The sequence below is a fragment of the Panthera tigris genome, chromosome C2 (genome assembly GCF_018350195.1).
Source record: "Panthera tigris isolate Pti1 chromosome C2, P.tigris_Pti1_mat1.1, whole genome shotgun sequence".
NCBI classification, from domain to species: Eukaryota; Metazoa; Chordata; class Mammalia; order Carnivora; family Felidae; genus Panthera; species Panthera tigris.
This window is the reverse complement of record NC_056668.1, coordinates 130510614-130528639: the sequence shown is the minus strand read 5'-3', so window position 1 is coordinate 130528639 and position 18026 is coordinate 130510614. Positions and strand designations below refer to the sequence as shown.

At 36.2% G+C, this 18026-nt stretch overlaps 1 protein-coding gene across 2 annotated transcripts in view; it reads left to right on the top strand.

Moving 5' to 3' along the window:
- ATP2C1 (ATPase secretory pathway Ca2+ transporting 1) overlaps nt 1-18026 on the top strand; it is a 169658-nt gene that overhangs the window by 133383 nt on the left and 18249 nt on the right. For both annotated transcript variants that reach the window (XM_042998262.1, XM_007087382.3), the window contains exons 19-25: nt 1487-1584; nt 11036-11086; nt 12005-12171; nt 13541-13609; nt 14241-14357; nt 15190-15337; nt 15877-15972. In XM_042998262.1, coding sequence (XP_042854196.1) covers nt 1487-1584; nt 11036-11086; nt 12005-12171; nt 13541-13609; nt 14241-14357; nt 15190-15337; nt 15877-15972 — 746 coding nt within the window. The remainder of the gene's footprint in view (nt 1-1486; nt 1585-11035; nt 11087-12004; nt 12172-13540; nt 13610-14240; nt 14358-15189; nt 15338-15876; nt 15973-18026) is intronic.

The window sequence follows — 18026 nt, the reverse complement described above, 5'->3', positions numbered from 1 at the left end:
GAACCATTAGATATGAAGCATGTACACGTAATATTGACATTATGCAATTAAAATGGACTCTTATTTGCTCATACTCTATAGAAAATTGTGGGAAAAATTTATTTTAGGTTCAAAAGTAATGCTGTTAATTGAAAATACATAGCTAAACTGTTAGGAAATCACATGTATTTTATTCACAAAAGAATAGTTTATTATTTTTAATCTCATAATCCACTATGCTGTGGATAAAAGTACTAGATTATGCACATGAAAGGAAACGAAATTTAGTTTTCCCTTTCAACTTGAGGATAATTTTTAAAGCAGACTTTGACTTGGACCTAATTTGAAAGAAAATAGCTTGTATAAATATTTCTGTTATTACACTATGTATATGCTTTTGTCGCTTGAATGCCATTTAAGATTACCTTAAGAAGTAATAAGAGGAAAAAAAGGACACTGAAAATTAATATTCTGGAGTTTGTAAACTATAATTCATACTGATAAATTTAAGCTTGCTAAGTCCATTAATTCTGATTTTAATAATATGATGAGAGCCTGGAATAGGAGTTTCATATTTTATGCTATCTAAGAAGAATATGTCACCAGAAACATAACATTGTTGGGAAAGTTATACCTAGAAAAACCTTTTAACATTTATTTTCACTTGCATGTACTACATGATTATCACAGATCCACCACTGTTTTGTCTGGCTTTGGATACTTTACTTAAAATGCATTCAGATCTATGTTAAAATTGAGCTGCTAGGGCTCTTGAGTGGCTCAGTCGGTTAAGCATCTGACTCTTGACTTTGGCTCCAGTCATGATCTCAATCTCACAGTTCATGAGTTCGAGCCCCACGTCTGGCTCTGCACTGACAGTGTGGAGCTTCCTTGGGATTTCTCTCTCTCTCTCTCTCTCTCTCTCTCTCTCTCTCTCAAAATAAATAAATACACTTAAAAATTTTTTAAAAAATTGAGCTGCTAAGCAAAAGCTATTGGCCTTGTTTCAGTTCTTAGGTATAGTAGTTTAAATAGTGAAAATTCTTTATTAAATATAAACAAAAATAAAACAAACAGAAAACGCCAGACTTTTTACTAATTCATATAGGTTTGCCTTACTAGTATTTTGTCTTATGATCCCTTGATATAAAGACATTTTATGCCTAAAAAGAGAATGGATAACAAATCACATTAAGTGAGCATTATGTTGAGTAGCCTAGCAAGCAAGACTAATTTTTTGTTTTGTTTTTGGTTTTAGAGACAGAGAGAATGCAAGAGTGTGAGCAGGAGGTGGGGGGGGGGGGGGGCGCGGTGAGAGGGGCAGAGGGAGAGAGAGAAAATCCCAAGCCAACTCCATGCTCAGCATGGAGCCTGATATGGGCTTGAACCCATGGCCCTGGGACCATGACCTGAGCCAAAATCAAGAGTCGGATGCTGAACCGAGCCCCCAGGAGCCCCAAGCAAAACTAATTTGTTTAATTATGTTTTCTCTCCCATTTTACTTTAGCTAGTCGTCTGGGATTGTATTCCAAAACTTCCCAGTCAGTCTCAGGAGAAGAAATAGATGCAATGGACGTCCAGCAGCTTTCACAGATAGTACCAAAGGTAGGCCACCTTTTAGGTGGAAAAACCTTATTCTAAGTGTTAACATTTCTACTGTTATCTTAATGAAACTGTTTGGGAACAATGGAGACAGGACCACCAAATTTATTGAACCACATCCTGAAATTAAATCTTAGCACTGAAGTCAGCCTTATCATTGAGAATATTTATGATGTATTGAGAGTATTTATTATTTATGATCATTATGAATACCAGCACACATTTGTTAACTTTAGCAGGAACCAACTTTCCTCTGAGGAAGGTGCTATGAAGGTTAAGTGATTGACAGAGTGGAGAGAGACCATTACTTTGTATTTCTTACCCCTTTGATTTAATTGTAGCATGAGTATTTAATGCTTTTTTGAAAAATTGAGGTATCATTTACATACAGTAGAATTTACCCTTTTTAATGTACAGTTCTGAGTTTTGACAAATGCAAATGCGTGCAGTCTTGCAACCAGCCACAATCAAGATATAGAACAGTTCCATTATATCCCCAAATTCGCTTGTGCCTTTTTATAGTCAACTCCTCTCTCTACTTTTAGCACTTGGCAACTGCTGATTTGTTTTCTGTCCCTATAGTTTTGCCTTTTCCACAATACTCTAAAAATGGAATCCTGTAGTATGAGGCTTTGAATTTCTTCTTCTATTTAGCATAATGCTTTGAGATTTATCCATGTTGGTTGTGAGTATTAATAGTTTGTTCTTTTAATTGCTGAGTAGTATACCAGTGTTTGGGGGAATGTTACTTGTTCCCTGGTTTAAAGACATTTGTATTATTTCCAGGTTTTGTTGATTATTAATAAAGCTACTATAAACATTTGTGTTTAGATTTTTGTATGAAAATAAATTTTCATTTCTCATGGATAAATACCTAAGAGTAGTTGCTGGGTCACATGGTTAGTATATGCTTAACCTTGTAAGAAACTGCCAAGTTGTTTTCTAAGATGGCTTTATTATTTGCGTTCCCACTAGCAATGTTTTCAAGTTCTGATTGCTCTGCATCCTCCCTAGCACATGGGATTGTTAGTTCCCCCACACCCCATCCTAACAGGTTTATAGTAGTATCTTCTTGTGGTTTTAATTTGCGTTTCCCTCACAATTAATGATGTTGAGTGTCTTTCCATGTGCTTATTTGCCATTTAGATACCTTGTTTAGTGAAGTGTCTGCTCTGCCTATTTTTTTAAAAATTGTGTCTGTTTTCTTACTGAATTTGAGAGTTCTTTATATATTATATATACAAGTCCTTTACCAGATATTTGATTTGAAATATTTTTTCCTACTGGCCTATTTTTTTATTCTTTTAGCACTCTTTCAGAGAGCAGAGGTTTCAAATTCTGATGAAGTCTAATTTATTTTTCTTTTATGGATCATGATTTTGATGTCTTCTCTAAGAATACTCAGCTTAACCCAGTGTCACAAAGATTTTTTTTTTACCTATATTTTCTTCCAAAAGTGTTACATTTTTAGGTTTTACACTAAGGTCTGTGATCCAATTTGAATTTTTGTGTATGTTGTGAGAAATGGGTTAAGGTTCAGTTTTTTGCACATGGATGTTCAATTATTCAGCACCATCTGTTGAAAAGACTCTTTTTTTTCTTTTAGTTTAAATAAATTGGAAAAAAAAAAGACTGCTTTTTTTCTTTGAAATGCCTTTTTTACCGTTGATTGTAATGCTTTTCTAACAAATTGTTTATAGGAAAAGTATCTCCTCTTCTATAACACAGGCAACTTCTTCAGAGCCTTCAAGTGTAAGATTATTTTAGTATCTTAGGATGTTTTCCGGGGGACTTCAAAGACTGATTTGTGGGTACACAGGTCCTGTAGGAAGCGCCCCATAAGGGATAGGCAGCATTATTACATCTAAGTTCTTGACAGTTCGAATTTCTTGTCCTCATTGTTATTCAACCTATTTATGTACATGTAATTATGTATCCTTTAAAATAAGTGCTTATCATCTGACATTTATTTTATTAGGCATATTCTACTTATTCATTGACAGTAATAAAATGTGCTACCTTCTTCACTTATTTTACACTCAAAACTGCAAGTTACATAGTTAGAACAGTGAATTTTCTTAGGTTAATTCCACATCTTAACTCAAAGCTTTTTATAATACAATTTTCTGATTAGAAAATTTGTTCATTAGTAGTATATGTTCATTGTAGAAAAACTGAAAACCTAGAGAAGAGCTAGAATGGAAACTACCTGCAAACAATCCAGATACTCAAAGGTTGTGCAGAGCATCCAAAATAATAAAATAAGTTAACCCATGTCTTTTTTTTTTTTAATGTTTATTATTTTTGAGAGAGAGAGAGAGAGATAGGGAGCAAGCAGGGGAGGGGCAGAGAGAGGGAGACACAGAATCCAAAGCAGGCTCCAGGCTGTGAGCTGTCAGCACAGGGCCTGACATGGGGCTCGAACTCCTAGACCGCAAGATCATGACCTGAGCTGAAGTCGGCTGCTTTAAGTGACTGAGCCACCCAGGTGCCCCAACCCATGTGTTTTTTAAAAAATATGTTTTGACAAAACCTGGTTGGAACTTAATAGTGTTATAAATGTGAACATTTCATTTAACATCAGCATTTCTGTAATCATAAGTTATCATTATAAAACAGGTTTGTTTTTTTTTAATTTTTTTTTTTCAACGTTTTTTATTTATTTTTGGGACAGAGAGAGACAGAGCATGAACAGGGGAGGGGCAGAGAGAGAGGGAGACACAGAATCGGAAACAGGCTCCAGGCTCCGAGCCATCAGCCCAGAGCCTGACGCGGGGCTCGAACTCACAGACCCGAGATCGTGACCTGGCTGAAGTCGGACGCTTAACCGACTGCGCCACCCAGGCGCCCCTATAAAACATGTTTTTAATGGGTGCACAGTATTTTGCTTGGATATATTATGTGTGTATAAACACACAGCAAATACATGGTTATATAATCATTTTCGTGTTGAAATTTTAACTTCCATTTATTTTTTGTTACTGTAAACAATGCTTCAAGGATAATAAGAGTAAGCAACCATTTACCATGTACCAGGCAATTCATATATTACGTACGTTATCTATTTACTTCTAATAGCCATCTTATAAGAGATGGGCAGACCCATTTTTACAGATGAGGAAACTGAGGCCCAGAGAATTTGGGATACTAATCTGAAATCTCAGAGCTGATAAGTGATAGCAGTGGCATTGGGACTGGGAGTCCAGGTCTGTGTGACTTCTGACTTTGTCATCTGTTGCTTACTGTTTCATTAAATATTATTGTACATGACTTTGTACCTATCTCTGATTATTTCTGTAGAATAAATTTCATCATGTGAAAAGATTGGACTGATGACCAACACATTTATAAAATGCTTAGCACATATTGGTGAATTGTCCTCTGAAAAAGTTTAGCTTATATTTCCATAAACTGTGCTTCGTACAGTAGCATTAAGTCCCTGGGCCATCAGCCTCGCTTGTGCTTAGATTTTAGATACAGTAACTAGTAGAAATGCGCTCTTTTACTCATTTGTTTTCTCTTGCTCAAGATCTAGTCACTCATGAATGCTGTTTTCAGAGCATCTGGGAGCAGTGTGTGTGTTTGCTTTATTTTACATTTAGTGAGGAAGCTGTTTCCATATTTGAACACGACTTTGTGTGTGTGTGTGTGTCCTTTCGTGATAGTTTCTTCCTGACATTTATTTCTGAAAGAATAAATTCTGTATTAGGTTACCTAGGGGTATTGGGACAGAGTGTACATTAGTCAATATATGTGAAATCTGCAGTTAATTAAACATTTTCCCATTAGACCTTTGTTCAACCTTTTCTTCCAAACCTATTCCCAGAGATGGTGACAAGTAGTGAAATTGACAGATTTGAAGTTTCATTTTATTTGCTTTCTTGGTTCACTCTCTGGGCTCTCTGATAAAAATGCTAATGAACTCTGGAAACCAACTTCAAGGTACTTAGAGAAGGAAGAGGCAAATTGCAAATTACAAATTACACCATCAGCCTGGGCAAATTACGTCTTTTCCAGATAACAGTTTTTATGCATTAATTATGGCAGATACCCTGATGCTATTCCAAAGAGACTAAAACAATATAAAACCTAAGCTTTGTGAGAAGCTTATTGAATTGCTTCACCTTGTCCTATTCTAAGGAGGAATTCCATAAATACCAGAGCTCCCTTCCAGGTATTTCTTTTGAATACCTAAATCTTTTCTGCAAATACTATTAATGAATTGTTTTAGCTCTTTGAGCTTAGGTGGACTGCCCTTATCCTGTAACTTGTTTTCTTCCCCACTTCATCTTACGTTTATGGAACTCTCTTACAGCCAACATATATACTTGGTTTAATGCTTTTACTTCATACCAGTTTGAATGGCTTTTCTTTTATTAGTGTTAAAAGCAAAAAACTTCTAAATTGCCAGCTTACTGAGATTTCCCCACATGTACTAAATCATATTAATTCTTTTCCTTACTAAAATGGTTTTTAGCTTCCTCTTTCCATAATTCAGTCTCATATTTCATTTCTAACATTACTCTGTCCTTTTAACCTAGAGCCAACAAAAGAGTAGCATGGAAATTCAATTTCGTTTAATTATTTAGAAAGTCCATCTAGGAGTTCTCAATGTTTTTTGTTTATGATTTCTTGTAGTGTGTCCTATATTTCCCATCAATAGAAGTGGACATCCTCTTTTGTTCTTTTTAATAGCAGTACCTTCATTTGTATTACTACCAAAACTATTAATCACATTCCTGTAATAGAATCCCCAATCTGTGTGCTGTTTGGTTTTTGGTAGGTTGTAAATATTTTATTTCAGTCACCTGTTTTTTGTTTTTGTTTTTTTTCTTTTCTTCAATGCATCTGGTATCTTTATATCTTTCCTGGAAGATTGGGGAAAGTTCGGCAGGTTATTTTAATTCCAGGAATATTTTTCATTAATTTCTCCTTTAGTATTTTCCTGTATTCTTCTTAACTTCCTTTTCCTAGCACCCTTGTCTATTAATGTTGATCAAGAGAACTGTGAGTGATGGGGTGCCTGGGTGGCTCAGCTGGTTAAGCATCCAGCTCTTGATTTCTGCTCAGATCATGACCTCACGGTTGTGAGTTTGAGCCCTGCATTGGGCTCTGTGCTGAACGTGGAGCCTGCTTGGGATTCTTTGATTCCTTCTCTCTCTTCTCTCTCTGCCCCTCCCCTGCTCGCTCTCTCTCAAATAAATAAATAAACATTAAAAAAAAAAAAAAACAACCTGTGAGTGCTAACCACAAATATGACACTGTAAAGAAGGACCAATGAGAAGAGAAAAAATTATTCCCTAAACCTGCTCCTTTTCAGAGTTCTATTTCTTTTCCACTGTCCTTTTACCATCCTGTCCTCATCCTATCTTTTTCTCTCTTGCTTCCAAGCTACATGATTTTATTGTGTGCTTTATCTTTGATCAGTATATTCTTTTTTTGTTGTTAGGTAGAGAAACGGATATAAAGGTGAAAAGATTATGAATAGAGGAAATTCAGTTACCCCCAAGTCTAATCTTAGCTCTGTGATACAGTGATGTAGCTCAGTCTCTAGTCCTTTCCATATTGTTTTGTTTTAAATCTTATTTCTTTAGGCCATAATTTTGAGTCACTAAATTTAGTGTTTTTAGTCACCTAAAAGATTGATCTGCTCTTCTGGTGCTTTAAGAACAAATTTTACTCTGTACCACATGCAAAGCGCCAACTGAGTTTTCATTAAAATCTGCTTGGTCTCGAAACTGCTGCTCTTATTTTTGAGTTGCCATCAAACCTTTGAAATACTAAAATCTTATATCAGGTCGTAGCTATACCGGCTGCACGTCAAGTAATTTGTTAGTGTACAAAAGAAATATGCTTTCAGTCCAACAGTTGGCATGTCCTTGTGGCTGCCATTGTCAGTGATATAATGGCATGATTTGCGATGGTTCAAATGACGTGCAGTGAGTGTAACAAAGGCAAAATTTTACTCTGTTCAACCTGAGTGGTGGTAGTTAGCCTTTGATTTAAATATTCTGGAAAATCTGCAGTCTTTGCTAAATACTCCTGTATTTCAATGCTGTGTGCTATATGATTAATTTCTGCAGTAATATTGAATTATCACTCAGAAGGTAACAATATACTTTCAATACAGATGTACTTTAGTCCTTTTTAATGACATACTAAAGAGTCCAAAGGATTTTGAGCTTTTTAAAAACGAAATATATTCTCCAAATATGATTTATGTGATTCATGGTATCTAAAGGCCCTAGGCATAAGTAGTAATGTGATGTTACAGTTAAATTGAGTCTTTTGCCTAAGAAAATAATCCTCGTTTGTTTTAGACCTTTATTAAAATTGGGAGAGAAACTGGGTACAGTCTATTTGATGGTACTAAATTCAGTGATTTATTCATTTTATATGTATTTATAGAGGACTGCCTTCAGGGAGCTTGTAGTCTAAGATAAGTAAATATATACATTGTGTCAGATAAGTGCTAAGGAGCACCAACAAAAGCAGGGAGTAGAGAGAGGAAAGATTGAAGAGGTAAATTGAAATTTTTAGATAACATGACTAGGAAAGACCTTATTACCGAGAAACTGCTTGACAAAGGAGCAGCCCATGTAATATCTGAGGAAAGAGCACTCCAGACGAGGGAACACACGTGCAAAGACCTTGAGGCGAGTGTGCCTCGTGTGTTTAAGGAACAGGGTGGAGGCCAGGTAGGTGTAGTTCAGGTGAAAAAAGACAAATGAGGAGGAAGGGGTAGGTAGTAATGGGCTTTGGCTTTCATTCTGAGGAAGATAGGAAGTCATTGGAGGGTTTTGAGCAGAAGACAGATGTGATCTGGCTTCTGTTTTAGCAGTTTCACTGTGGTCACTTCGTTGAGAAGAGACTGCAGGAGACAAGGGCAGAAATAAAAAATCAGTTCATATATTGGCCCAGAGTATTGGCAATGGGTTTAGAGTAAGGAGGTTGAAGTTTGGATTTATTTGAGGATGGAGCCAATAGGATTTGCTGTTAAACTGCTTGTGGCATGTGAGAGAAGAGGAGGAATTGAGCCGGAGTGACTAGGAGGATATACTTGCCATTAGCAGAGGATATGAAGGACATGTATTTTGGGAAATAACAGGGGTTCAGTTTGTGATATTTTTAAGTCTTAGATGAGACATCCAAAAGGAACTTTGGAATAGGTGGGTGGATTAATTTCACTGGTCTGGATTTTAGAAGAGATACTGGGGCTGAAGACAAAAATGCATAAAAATAAAATCTAAATCTCTAAGGCTGGATGAGATCACCTAGGGACAGGTGGAGATTCTTAGACCTTTTGTAGAGAGGAATCTAAGAACTGAGTCCTGAAATATTCCAAGATTCAGACTTCAGGGAGGTCCGGAGGAGCCTGCAAAAGAGGGGCAGCCAGAAAGGTAGGAGGAAGACCAGGAGAGGGTGATCATGGAAGCCAAGAGCAGAAAGTATTGCAGGAGGAGGGAATTACCAGCTATGTTAGCATGCTGCTGAGAGCGTCAGTCAGAAAAGAAATGACCACTGGTATGAGCAAAGCAGGTCGTCTTTAATAGTCTTCAGCAGGGGTTTCAGTGCAGTGGTGGGGGCAGCGGCCCAACTGGGATGGAGTCAAGAGAGCATGAGAAGAGGGGAAATGGGAGATGGCAAGTACAGAGGAGTTTTGCTATAAAGAAGGAGGAAAATGTAGGGTAGTGCCCAAAACAAGAAGGGAAGTTTTTGGTTTTATTTTTATTTAAATGGAAGAAATAATCGAATGTTTGTATACTGATGATAACGATGCGTCAGTGAGGAAAAGATTTTAATGCAAGAGAGGATAGAATTTCTGGAGCAATGATCTTTAAATAGGTCAGAAGGTAGAATATTTGACCCGTGTGCTAGGAGCATATTTAGTTCATCTATAATAAAAGGAGAGAAGGAAAGGATAGTGCTTGGATACAGATTATTGGATGGTGGGAATTACAGAAGTTCTTTCCTCATTCTGTTTTCTTTGAAGTGGGAAGCAAAGTTGTCAACGGAGCCTAGGGTTGGAGATGGTGATAAATTGGAAGTATGAGGAGAGAAAACTTAGTATGAACTAATCCTCTAGGACAGTAGGGAGAAGAATGGTATATTATGTAGTTATTAAAATCGCCGTGACTTAAGTGTTGTTGGAAAGAGTGACAGTGAAGCAGAAGTTCATTAAGTCACAGGGATGAGAAGTACGGTGTAAGGAACATAGTCCATAGTGTTATAATAATGTGTAATGATGGATGATAACTACTCTTATGGTGAGCATTGTGTAATGTATAGAATTGTGAATCACTGTGTTGTACATGTGAAACTAATACAACATTGTATTCATTAAAACAAAAATCTGAAAAACATTTTGTGAAACATGGGGGAGTGACCTGGAGCAGTGAATGCCTGCAGTTAGTAGGAAGTATAGTATCCTGTGACCTTCAAAACTGAGGTTTTATGAATAAAAAAGGGGGAATGAAAGACACCTACCCCTGTCTGGGCTCTCCTGGTGGTACTCTTTGGGAGGACTGTAGGGATGGCTTTGCTGTGTGCAAAATTAAGTTAGAGCAATGTGCAAAAGCGGAGGATACAGGGGATGTTGTTGATGTCTGCCTTTGGGGCACAGTGAAGGGGTTTGAGGAGACCAGGAGATGGCATCAGAAAAGGGAATTAAATGCATGGTTTGGAGGGATAAGATCATATAAACTGTTGGAGATATAGTGTAGGAGAACCTAAAGAATTAAAATGAAGAGGGAGAATGAGCAGATACTTGACACTATATTTTTTATTACTTTTTTAGTGTTTATGTATTTTTTGAGAGAGAGAGGCAGAGCATGACCAGAGGAGGGGCAGAGAGAGAGAGGGAGACCCAGAATCCAAAGCAGGCTCCAGGCTCTGAGCTGTCAGCACAGAGCTCGATGCGGGGCTTGAATCTCATGAACCGTGAGATCATGACCTGAGCCGAAGTCAGATGCTTAACCAACTGAGCCACCCAGGCTCCCCGACACTTGACACTTTATAAACAACAACAATAACAAAACCACAACAACAGCAAAAAAGGCAGCTGTTCTTTATCCTTCCTGAAGACAGAACGAAGGGAAAAGGCTATTTTTGTTGTTTGCCAGTGTAATTAAGAAACATATGGAGGTGAATTCTTCCTTCTCTGTCTCTGAAACATTTCAAGAATAAGGCTGTTTCTCTTCAGACTTTAAACATAATGGGTTAAATTGGATAACTTGTTTAGATTGTGTATTTCCGGTGCTACTGTTGGTAAAGTTTGAAGTGATCATGTCAAATGAGTGTCTTAACAGATATGACCTATTGCTTAAACTTGATCTCTGTGGCAAAGTAAATATACTTTAAATAGATAATTTTTAAAAATCTGGGTCATAAATGCATGAGTTATTCTGATATTTCTTAACATTGAAGATTTTTAGTGTATCCTGTGTTTTTACAGGTTGCGGTATTTTACAGAGCTAGTCCAAGGCACAAGATGAAAATTATTAAGGTGGGTCTCTAAAAATCCAATTGTTTTATCGCTGTCTCCAACATGCTACTTCTTGTCTTTCATTATGATTGCATTACTAGGAATGTTGATAGAACATTAAAGTAAAAGGTATTGTGAAGCAAAAGAGGTGATTATTATTTTTTTTTTAGAGCTTGAAATTGAAGCATTAATAGAGAATGTAGTTAGCAAAGGAAGATGTAGAAGAAACCTTGAATGAAATATCTGCAAGTACAACCTTCTTTAAAACATTGACATTGTAGTCGTATGTTCTGACAGGAGTCCATAGCCAAATCATCCCAGTGTAATTAGCAGTAATTGCTTAGAAACTGAATAAATAGAGCAAGAAAAGGAGATATTATGAGGAAATAATATTTAAAAACTTATGGTTATTTATATTAATCAGTAAATATATACAAAGCAACTGACGTAGTATCCATTAGTTAAAGGGCTTAAGTTCTTAATCACAATAGCCCTCCATTGCATTAGTTAAAAGTTTCTCAGCCTTCATACTATTGACATTTTGGGCTGGATTCTTTGTTGTGAGGGCCTGTCCTGTACCTCGTAGATGTTTAGCAGCATCCCTGGCCCCTACCCTCTAGATGCCAGTAGCATCCAGTCATGATAGTAAAAAATATCTCCAGACATTGCCAAATGTCCCCTACAAGGCAAAATTGCCCCTGAGAGCCACTGTATAATTAACTCTAGATCAGACTTTAGACATGGTTCTCACACATGAGACTATTAATAAAAACTTTTTCTAAACTTTATCTTAACACCTCCATATATTGAAGGTTGTTGAAAAATTGGTGGTCTGTCTTGTTTCCAGTCTTTATTATATGAGTAAAATAGGAGTTATTTATCCCTTTATCTTTGTGGAAGCAACATTTTTATCAGAATCCCCCCCCCCCCCCACTCCAGTCTCTACAGAAGAACGGCTCAGTTGTAGCCATGACAGGAGATGGAGTCAACGATGCAGTTGCTCTGAAGGCTGCAGACATTGGAGTTGCAATGGGTCAGACTGGCACAGACGTTTGCAAAGAGGCAGCAGACATGATCCTTGTGGATGATGATTTCCAAACCATAATGTAAGTTTTGTTTCAGTGAATGCACATCAGAGAATCTTTTCCCATCTTTTTCTGTACCCATCTCCAGACAGTTCAACTGGAAAAGAATTAGTATAGTCACTGTTTAAATATGTGCACAGTGGATGAACTATTTTACTAGGATTAATTAATCTTATTTATGGCCTAGTGTATAGTTTCGAAGAAAATTATTTGTATGGAATGAAAAGGATATAATAAATGGCAGAGTCACTCATTTAAGAAATATTTATTGAGTGCCAGCCAGATGTCACATTTTTCTGGCCACCAGTGTAGTGGCACAGCAGTAAACCTTAATGGAGCCTTTATTCTACTTAAATTCAGTCTATTAGAAATATGCATATGTGTGGCTTTACAATAAGTATTAAAATAATCAAATCTCTATCCATACCTATTGCCTTCTGTCTGTAATTGTCCCTGTTGTCAGTGATACAAGTGATTATGTTTTAAATAGCGTTGTCTCCTTCAGCCATGGTTTCTAATTGATTTAAGATTCTTATGTTATACCTGGTAATGTCAGTTGCACAATGTTCATATGGGGGTCCCCTGACTCTTGTTACTTGATAATCACCTGTTAGATAACCTGCGTCCTCCTCAGTTCAGTGACACATGCTAATTATATGCCCAGGGTACTTCATTAACCCATCGGGGCCTGAAGTGGAGCATGCGGGAGCTCTGAATTGCCACGCTTTTGTAGGGATATAGGGTTTTTTTTTTCTTTGCATTCTGAGACTTGTATAAAAATCTTGAAAGGAAGGGGAAGTTGTTTAAAAAACATGTATTTTCCTAGATTTAACCAAATGAGAATTTAAATGAATCTTTGTAAACCATATTCTTTATAAAATTCTGTTAAAGCAGAATTTCTAATTGTATGTAGGAACAATAGTAGCTTATGTGCTAGATTTCTAATATATTTTATTGCCATTTAATTCCTGACATACATTAATTTAATTCCTTACCATGCATGCGTCTTTACCTTTAAGAAAAATAAAATTGAAGGGGTAAAGAAGCTCATTATTTTAGTGTTATAAATGTGTAGTATTGTCTGTTGTGTAAAAAGACAGTGTTATGATTGTAATGCTGAAATATCTTTAAGAATAAGAATTTTAATATTGTATAATGAAATTAGTTCAGGTAGAGCTTCACAGATGTGACTTTAATTCTTTACCAGAATAATGTTTCCATATTTGTTTCTAATCTTAATATGTGAAGAAAATAACAGACTCTTTTTTAGTGATGGATGTGTTATATCAGTTGGAAACTTGTTTTCAAAAGTAGGTCTTTGGTGTTTTAGAGTAAATATATCTTTATTTTTGTATGACAATTATCACTTTTTTTTTTTTTTAACTTTCAGGTCTGCAATTGAAGAGGGTAAAGGGATTTATAATAATATTAAAAATTTTGTTAGATTCCAGCTGAGCACGTAAGTTTATAAGAAGTTTGTCACCATGGGTCTTATAGATAAATTATGTGACAAGTAGAATTCAAGCAGAATGCTTAGAAGCTTTTTGGCTATTTCTGAGTGTTGTTCATATGTAACTTTTCCAAAATGAAAATTAATTCTATCCTAAAATTAAAAATGGCAAGATAAAGAGATGATGTCTAAGTCATCATCAAAATATATAAACCTTTGTGGTTTATTTACTAGCTCCAGAAATAACCAAGGAAGCAGTGTCAAATCTTAGTGTGTTTCCTTGGTATCTTTTTCCAAAAGTAGAAGGGCTTTTCTGTAGTCAAAAAATAGTTGCCAAAATATTGTTGAAACTGTTAACTATACTGTAATAACAGCTATTCTGAACTCAGTGTTTAAAATCTTCCTCTATTTGTTATTATCTAAACATCTTGAAATCCTTTATTTAAATGCTGTGGATTATAAAGTTTAACTTTAGCTTCAGAATATTCACACCTGAATGAAGCATAGGGTAATTGGATATACAGACTTCCTTTAAAAGCACAGTAGTAAAATGAGATTTTCAAATGCTAAGGAAGTGCTATAAAAGTAGTAGGAAGTATACTATGCTGACAGATTTTTTTCAATTACTTTTTTTCAACAGGAGTATAGCAGCATTAACTTTAATCTCATTGGCTACATTAATGAACTTTCCTAATCCTCTCAATGCCATGCAGATTTTGTGGATCAATATAATTATGGATGGACCTCCAGCTCAGAGGTAAGAGTTTTTTTATGCATGAGCTAGTAGAAAGACAAGGAAGGTGTGATATACTGATGATTAAGTTTTAATATTTTATTCATGGATAGGATTGGAAATCTATCATGCAGCAACACGTTTGTTATACATTGTGTGATGTGTGCATATATCATTTACTCTCTTTGGGTGTTTGTTGACCTGTCATGGACCGAGCTTTTGCACTGTGTTAGATGCCCATTCTTAAGTTGAGAACAGATCAGGGTATATAGATACAGTTCCTGTTCTCAGGAAGAAAGCTTTTGTCTCTAAGAATGGGATGTAATGGAGAAATCCTGAGTTTAGTGTTACTACCTGGGTTCTTTTGTCAATTTTAGAGACTTTGGGAAAGTATTGAGACTTAAGCATGTAAGTATTTTCTTCTGTAATGGGGCCTTAGATGCTGCTTCCCAGCAGAAAGAATAATTGACTGATGCATGTCAGCAGCCATTACAATAAGTCATCCTACTTAAAATCTCCTTGCCTGAAAAGGTATTTCAGGGTTTACGCGGTAGCTAAGTATTTCAGGCCATATTTGAAATAAGTAAATTTATATGTAAATGAAGTTGGACAATTTTTTTGAAATTTGACCATCAATCTCCCATCAAACTATGCCAAATAAACAAGAGTAAAAGAAGGAAGAGTGATAAAATCCATGGTTATTTTTGAGTAATTATAGCCAAGGTTTTTATGGTCAACATTTTGTTTCCATAAGAAGACATTTCATTTCCTGGATAATTGAGGTTAATGGGATTATGAAAATAACAAATCAAAACCTAAAACTTTAAAGTAATTCACTTTTCTATTTGTTTTGAAGCCTTGGAGTAGAACCAGTGGATAAAGATGTCATTCGTAAACCTCCACGAAACTGGAAGGACAGCATATTGACCAAAAACCTGATACTTAAAATACTTGTTTCATCTATAATCATTGTTTGTGGGACTTTGTTTGTCTTCTGGCGGGAGGTATAGTTACTTGATAAGCTCTGCCTTAATAACATGCATTCTGTATGATAGGATTCACTTTTTTTGGTGTTTTTACATAGAAGCCTGGAAAGTTAAGAGAGCTCTTTGGAAAACATGATAACAAAAACATTTAAAAATAGTTTGATTTCAGGCTTTATGGGTTAATAGAATTGCTTATTCATTTATTAGAATAGTTTAAATCTGCAGAGACATACCAGTACAATAAAAATTAATATATTAAAATTTGGGGAGAAACTAGAAAATCTGAGTCCTTACTGCTATTTTATTACATCAAAAAAGAAAGTTGTTTTAATATCCAATATGTGGTTTGTGAGAAGACTTTTTACTTTATTTAAATTACAGCTATTCATTAGTGACTTTCTTAAATGGCATATAGGAAGTGTAGCCAGCTTATATGTTTTATATCTTAGACTACAGCTCTTTCATTTTAAAGCAAAGAAAATATTAACCTTTTACAAGCATGCAGTATTTGTCCATTAAATTCACCCACTGAAAATCATTCTTTTTTCTCGTGACAGCTACGAGACAATGTGATAACACCTCGAGACACAACAATGACGTTCACGTGCTTTGTATTTTTCGATATGTTCAATGCACTAAGTTCCAGATCCCAGGTAAGCTTAGGTGATCTTAGCTGGCTGATTGAATTGGTAGAATACTAATTGTAAGTAGGCAAGGATTGTGGGGTTTTAGCTGATTTTGTCACCACAGATTACAGCCCCAGATACAGATACGTCTACCCACAAACATGTCATAATGGGGATGGGGCATTTGAGATGATGATAGCCTTAACTTTGACCAGAAGATCCAAGAAAATCATAGGTGTCAGCACTTGGTGTTTCTTCTTTCTATTCTCTTATTATCTGTAGTTTTACAATAGGTTCAAGTTAACATATCTGAGAGTATTAGACAAAACTCATGGGTTCTGTTAAGATGGTATTAGTCTCATTTAAAAAATGTTTTTAATGTTTATTTTTGGGACAGAGAGAGAAAGACAAAGTGCGAGTGGAGGAGGGGCAGAGAGAGAGGGAGACAGAATCCTAAGCAGGCTCCGGGCTCTGAACAGTCAGCACAGAGCCCTCGGGGCTTGAACCATGAGCTAGCTGTAAGATCATGACCTGAGCCAAAGTCAGATGCTTAGCCGACTGAGCCATCCAGGCACCCTGGTATTAGTCTCATTTTAGAAGAAAGTGTTGTTAGAAGTACAAGAACAATTTTGTGTATATTAATGTTTTCCCATTACTTCTGTCAGTGTGTCAGAGCTTAGGACATTTTAAATTTGATTTTCTTCCCATGTTGTATCTTTTTTAATTTTAATTAAAAAAAATTTTTTTTACATTTATTTACTTTTGAGAAACAGTGAGACAAAGCGTGAGCAGGGGAGGGGCAGAGAAAGAAGGAGACACAGAATCTGAAGCAGGCCTCAGGCTCTGAGCTGTCCGTGGTCAGCACGGAGCCTGATGCGGGGCTCGAACCCACAAACTGTGAGATCATGATCTGATCTGAAGTCAAACGCTCAACCGACTGAGCCACCCAGGTGCCCCATTTAAAAATTTTTTTTAATGTTTATTTTATTTTTGAGAAAGAGAGACCGTGCACACACACACGCGGGGGAGGGGCAGAGAGAGGGAGACACAGAATCCAAAGTAGGCTCCAGTCTCTGAGCTGTCAGCACAGAGCCTGATGCGGGGCTCGAACCCACAAACTGGGCTATCATGACCTGATCCGAGGTCGGATGCTTAACCGACTGAGCCACCCAGGGGCCCCTCTTCCCATGTTGTATGTTAAGATGTGATTGCCTTTTTCTTGATTGAAGTATTTTGATAGAAAATAATGGGCTATGGGCTAGAACCTAGTAGTACTTTTGAGCATAATTGTTTTTGAAAACTGGGTTCTATTTTGAGGCCTGACCATTCATTTCAATTTTAGAATACCTTATAAATCCTCAGTTACGTCTTTTACTATTTGCCATCCTGGAACTTTCCAAGTGTAATGAATTATCATTAATTTAGATTAAGTTTTGAATAAGCTACAACATTTTTTGTTTTATGAAAGGTAGTTTTACATTTTTAGTACACACATAATTAGGTCTAAACTTCTAGAGGGTGTGCCTGGGTGGTTCAGTCGGTTAAGTGTCTGACCCCAATCCAGGTCATGATCTTGCAGTTTGAGGGTCTGAGCCCCGCATCGGGCTCTGTGCTAATAGCTCAGATCCTGGAGCCTGCTTTGGATTCTGTGTCTCCCTCTCTCTCTGCCCTCCCCTGCTTGCACTCTGTCTCTCTCTCTTTCTCTTAAGAGCAAATAAACATTAAAAAAAAAAAAAAAAAAAAAAAACTTTTAGATTATCTACCTTAATGGATAGAAATGGTTTTTGTTGTGATGAGCACTGGGTGTTGTCTGTAAGTGGTGAATCAGTGAATTCTACTCTTGAAACCAATATTGCACTGTATGTTAATGAAATAAAATTTAAATAAATAAATTAATTTAAAAAATGATTTATCAAAGTAATCATACAAATAAAGTTTCTTATGTTTTGGAATGCTAAAGTTTCTTTTCTTTCTGTGGTCTTGCTGTTAATCTTCAGTCTTTTAGAGAAAACTCTTTCATGATAAAGAGAAGCATTTTTTTTTTTTTTTTAATGTGTGTATGTGTGAGAGAGAGAGAATCA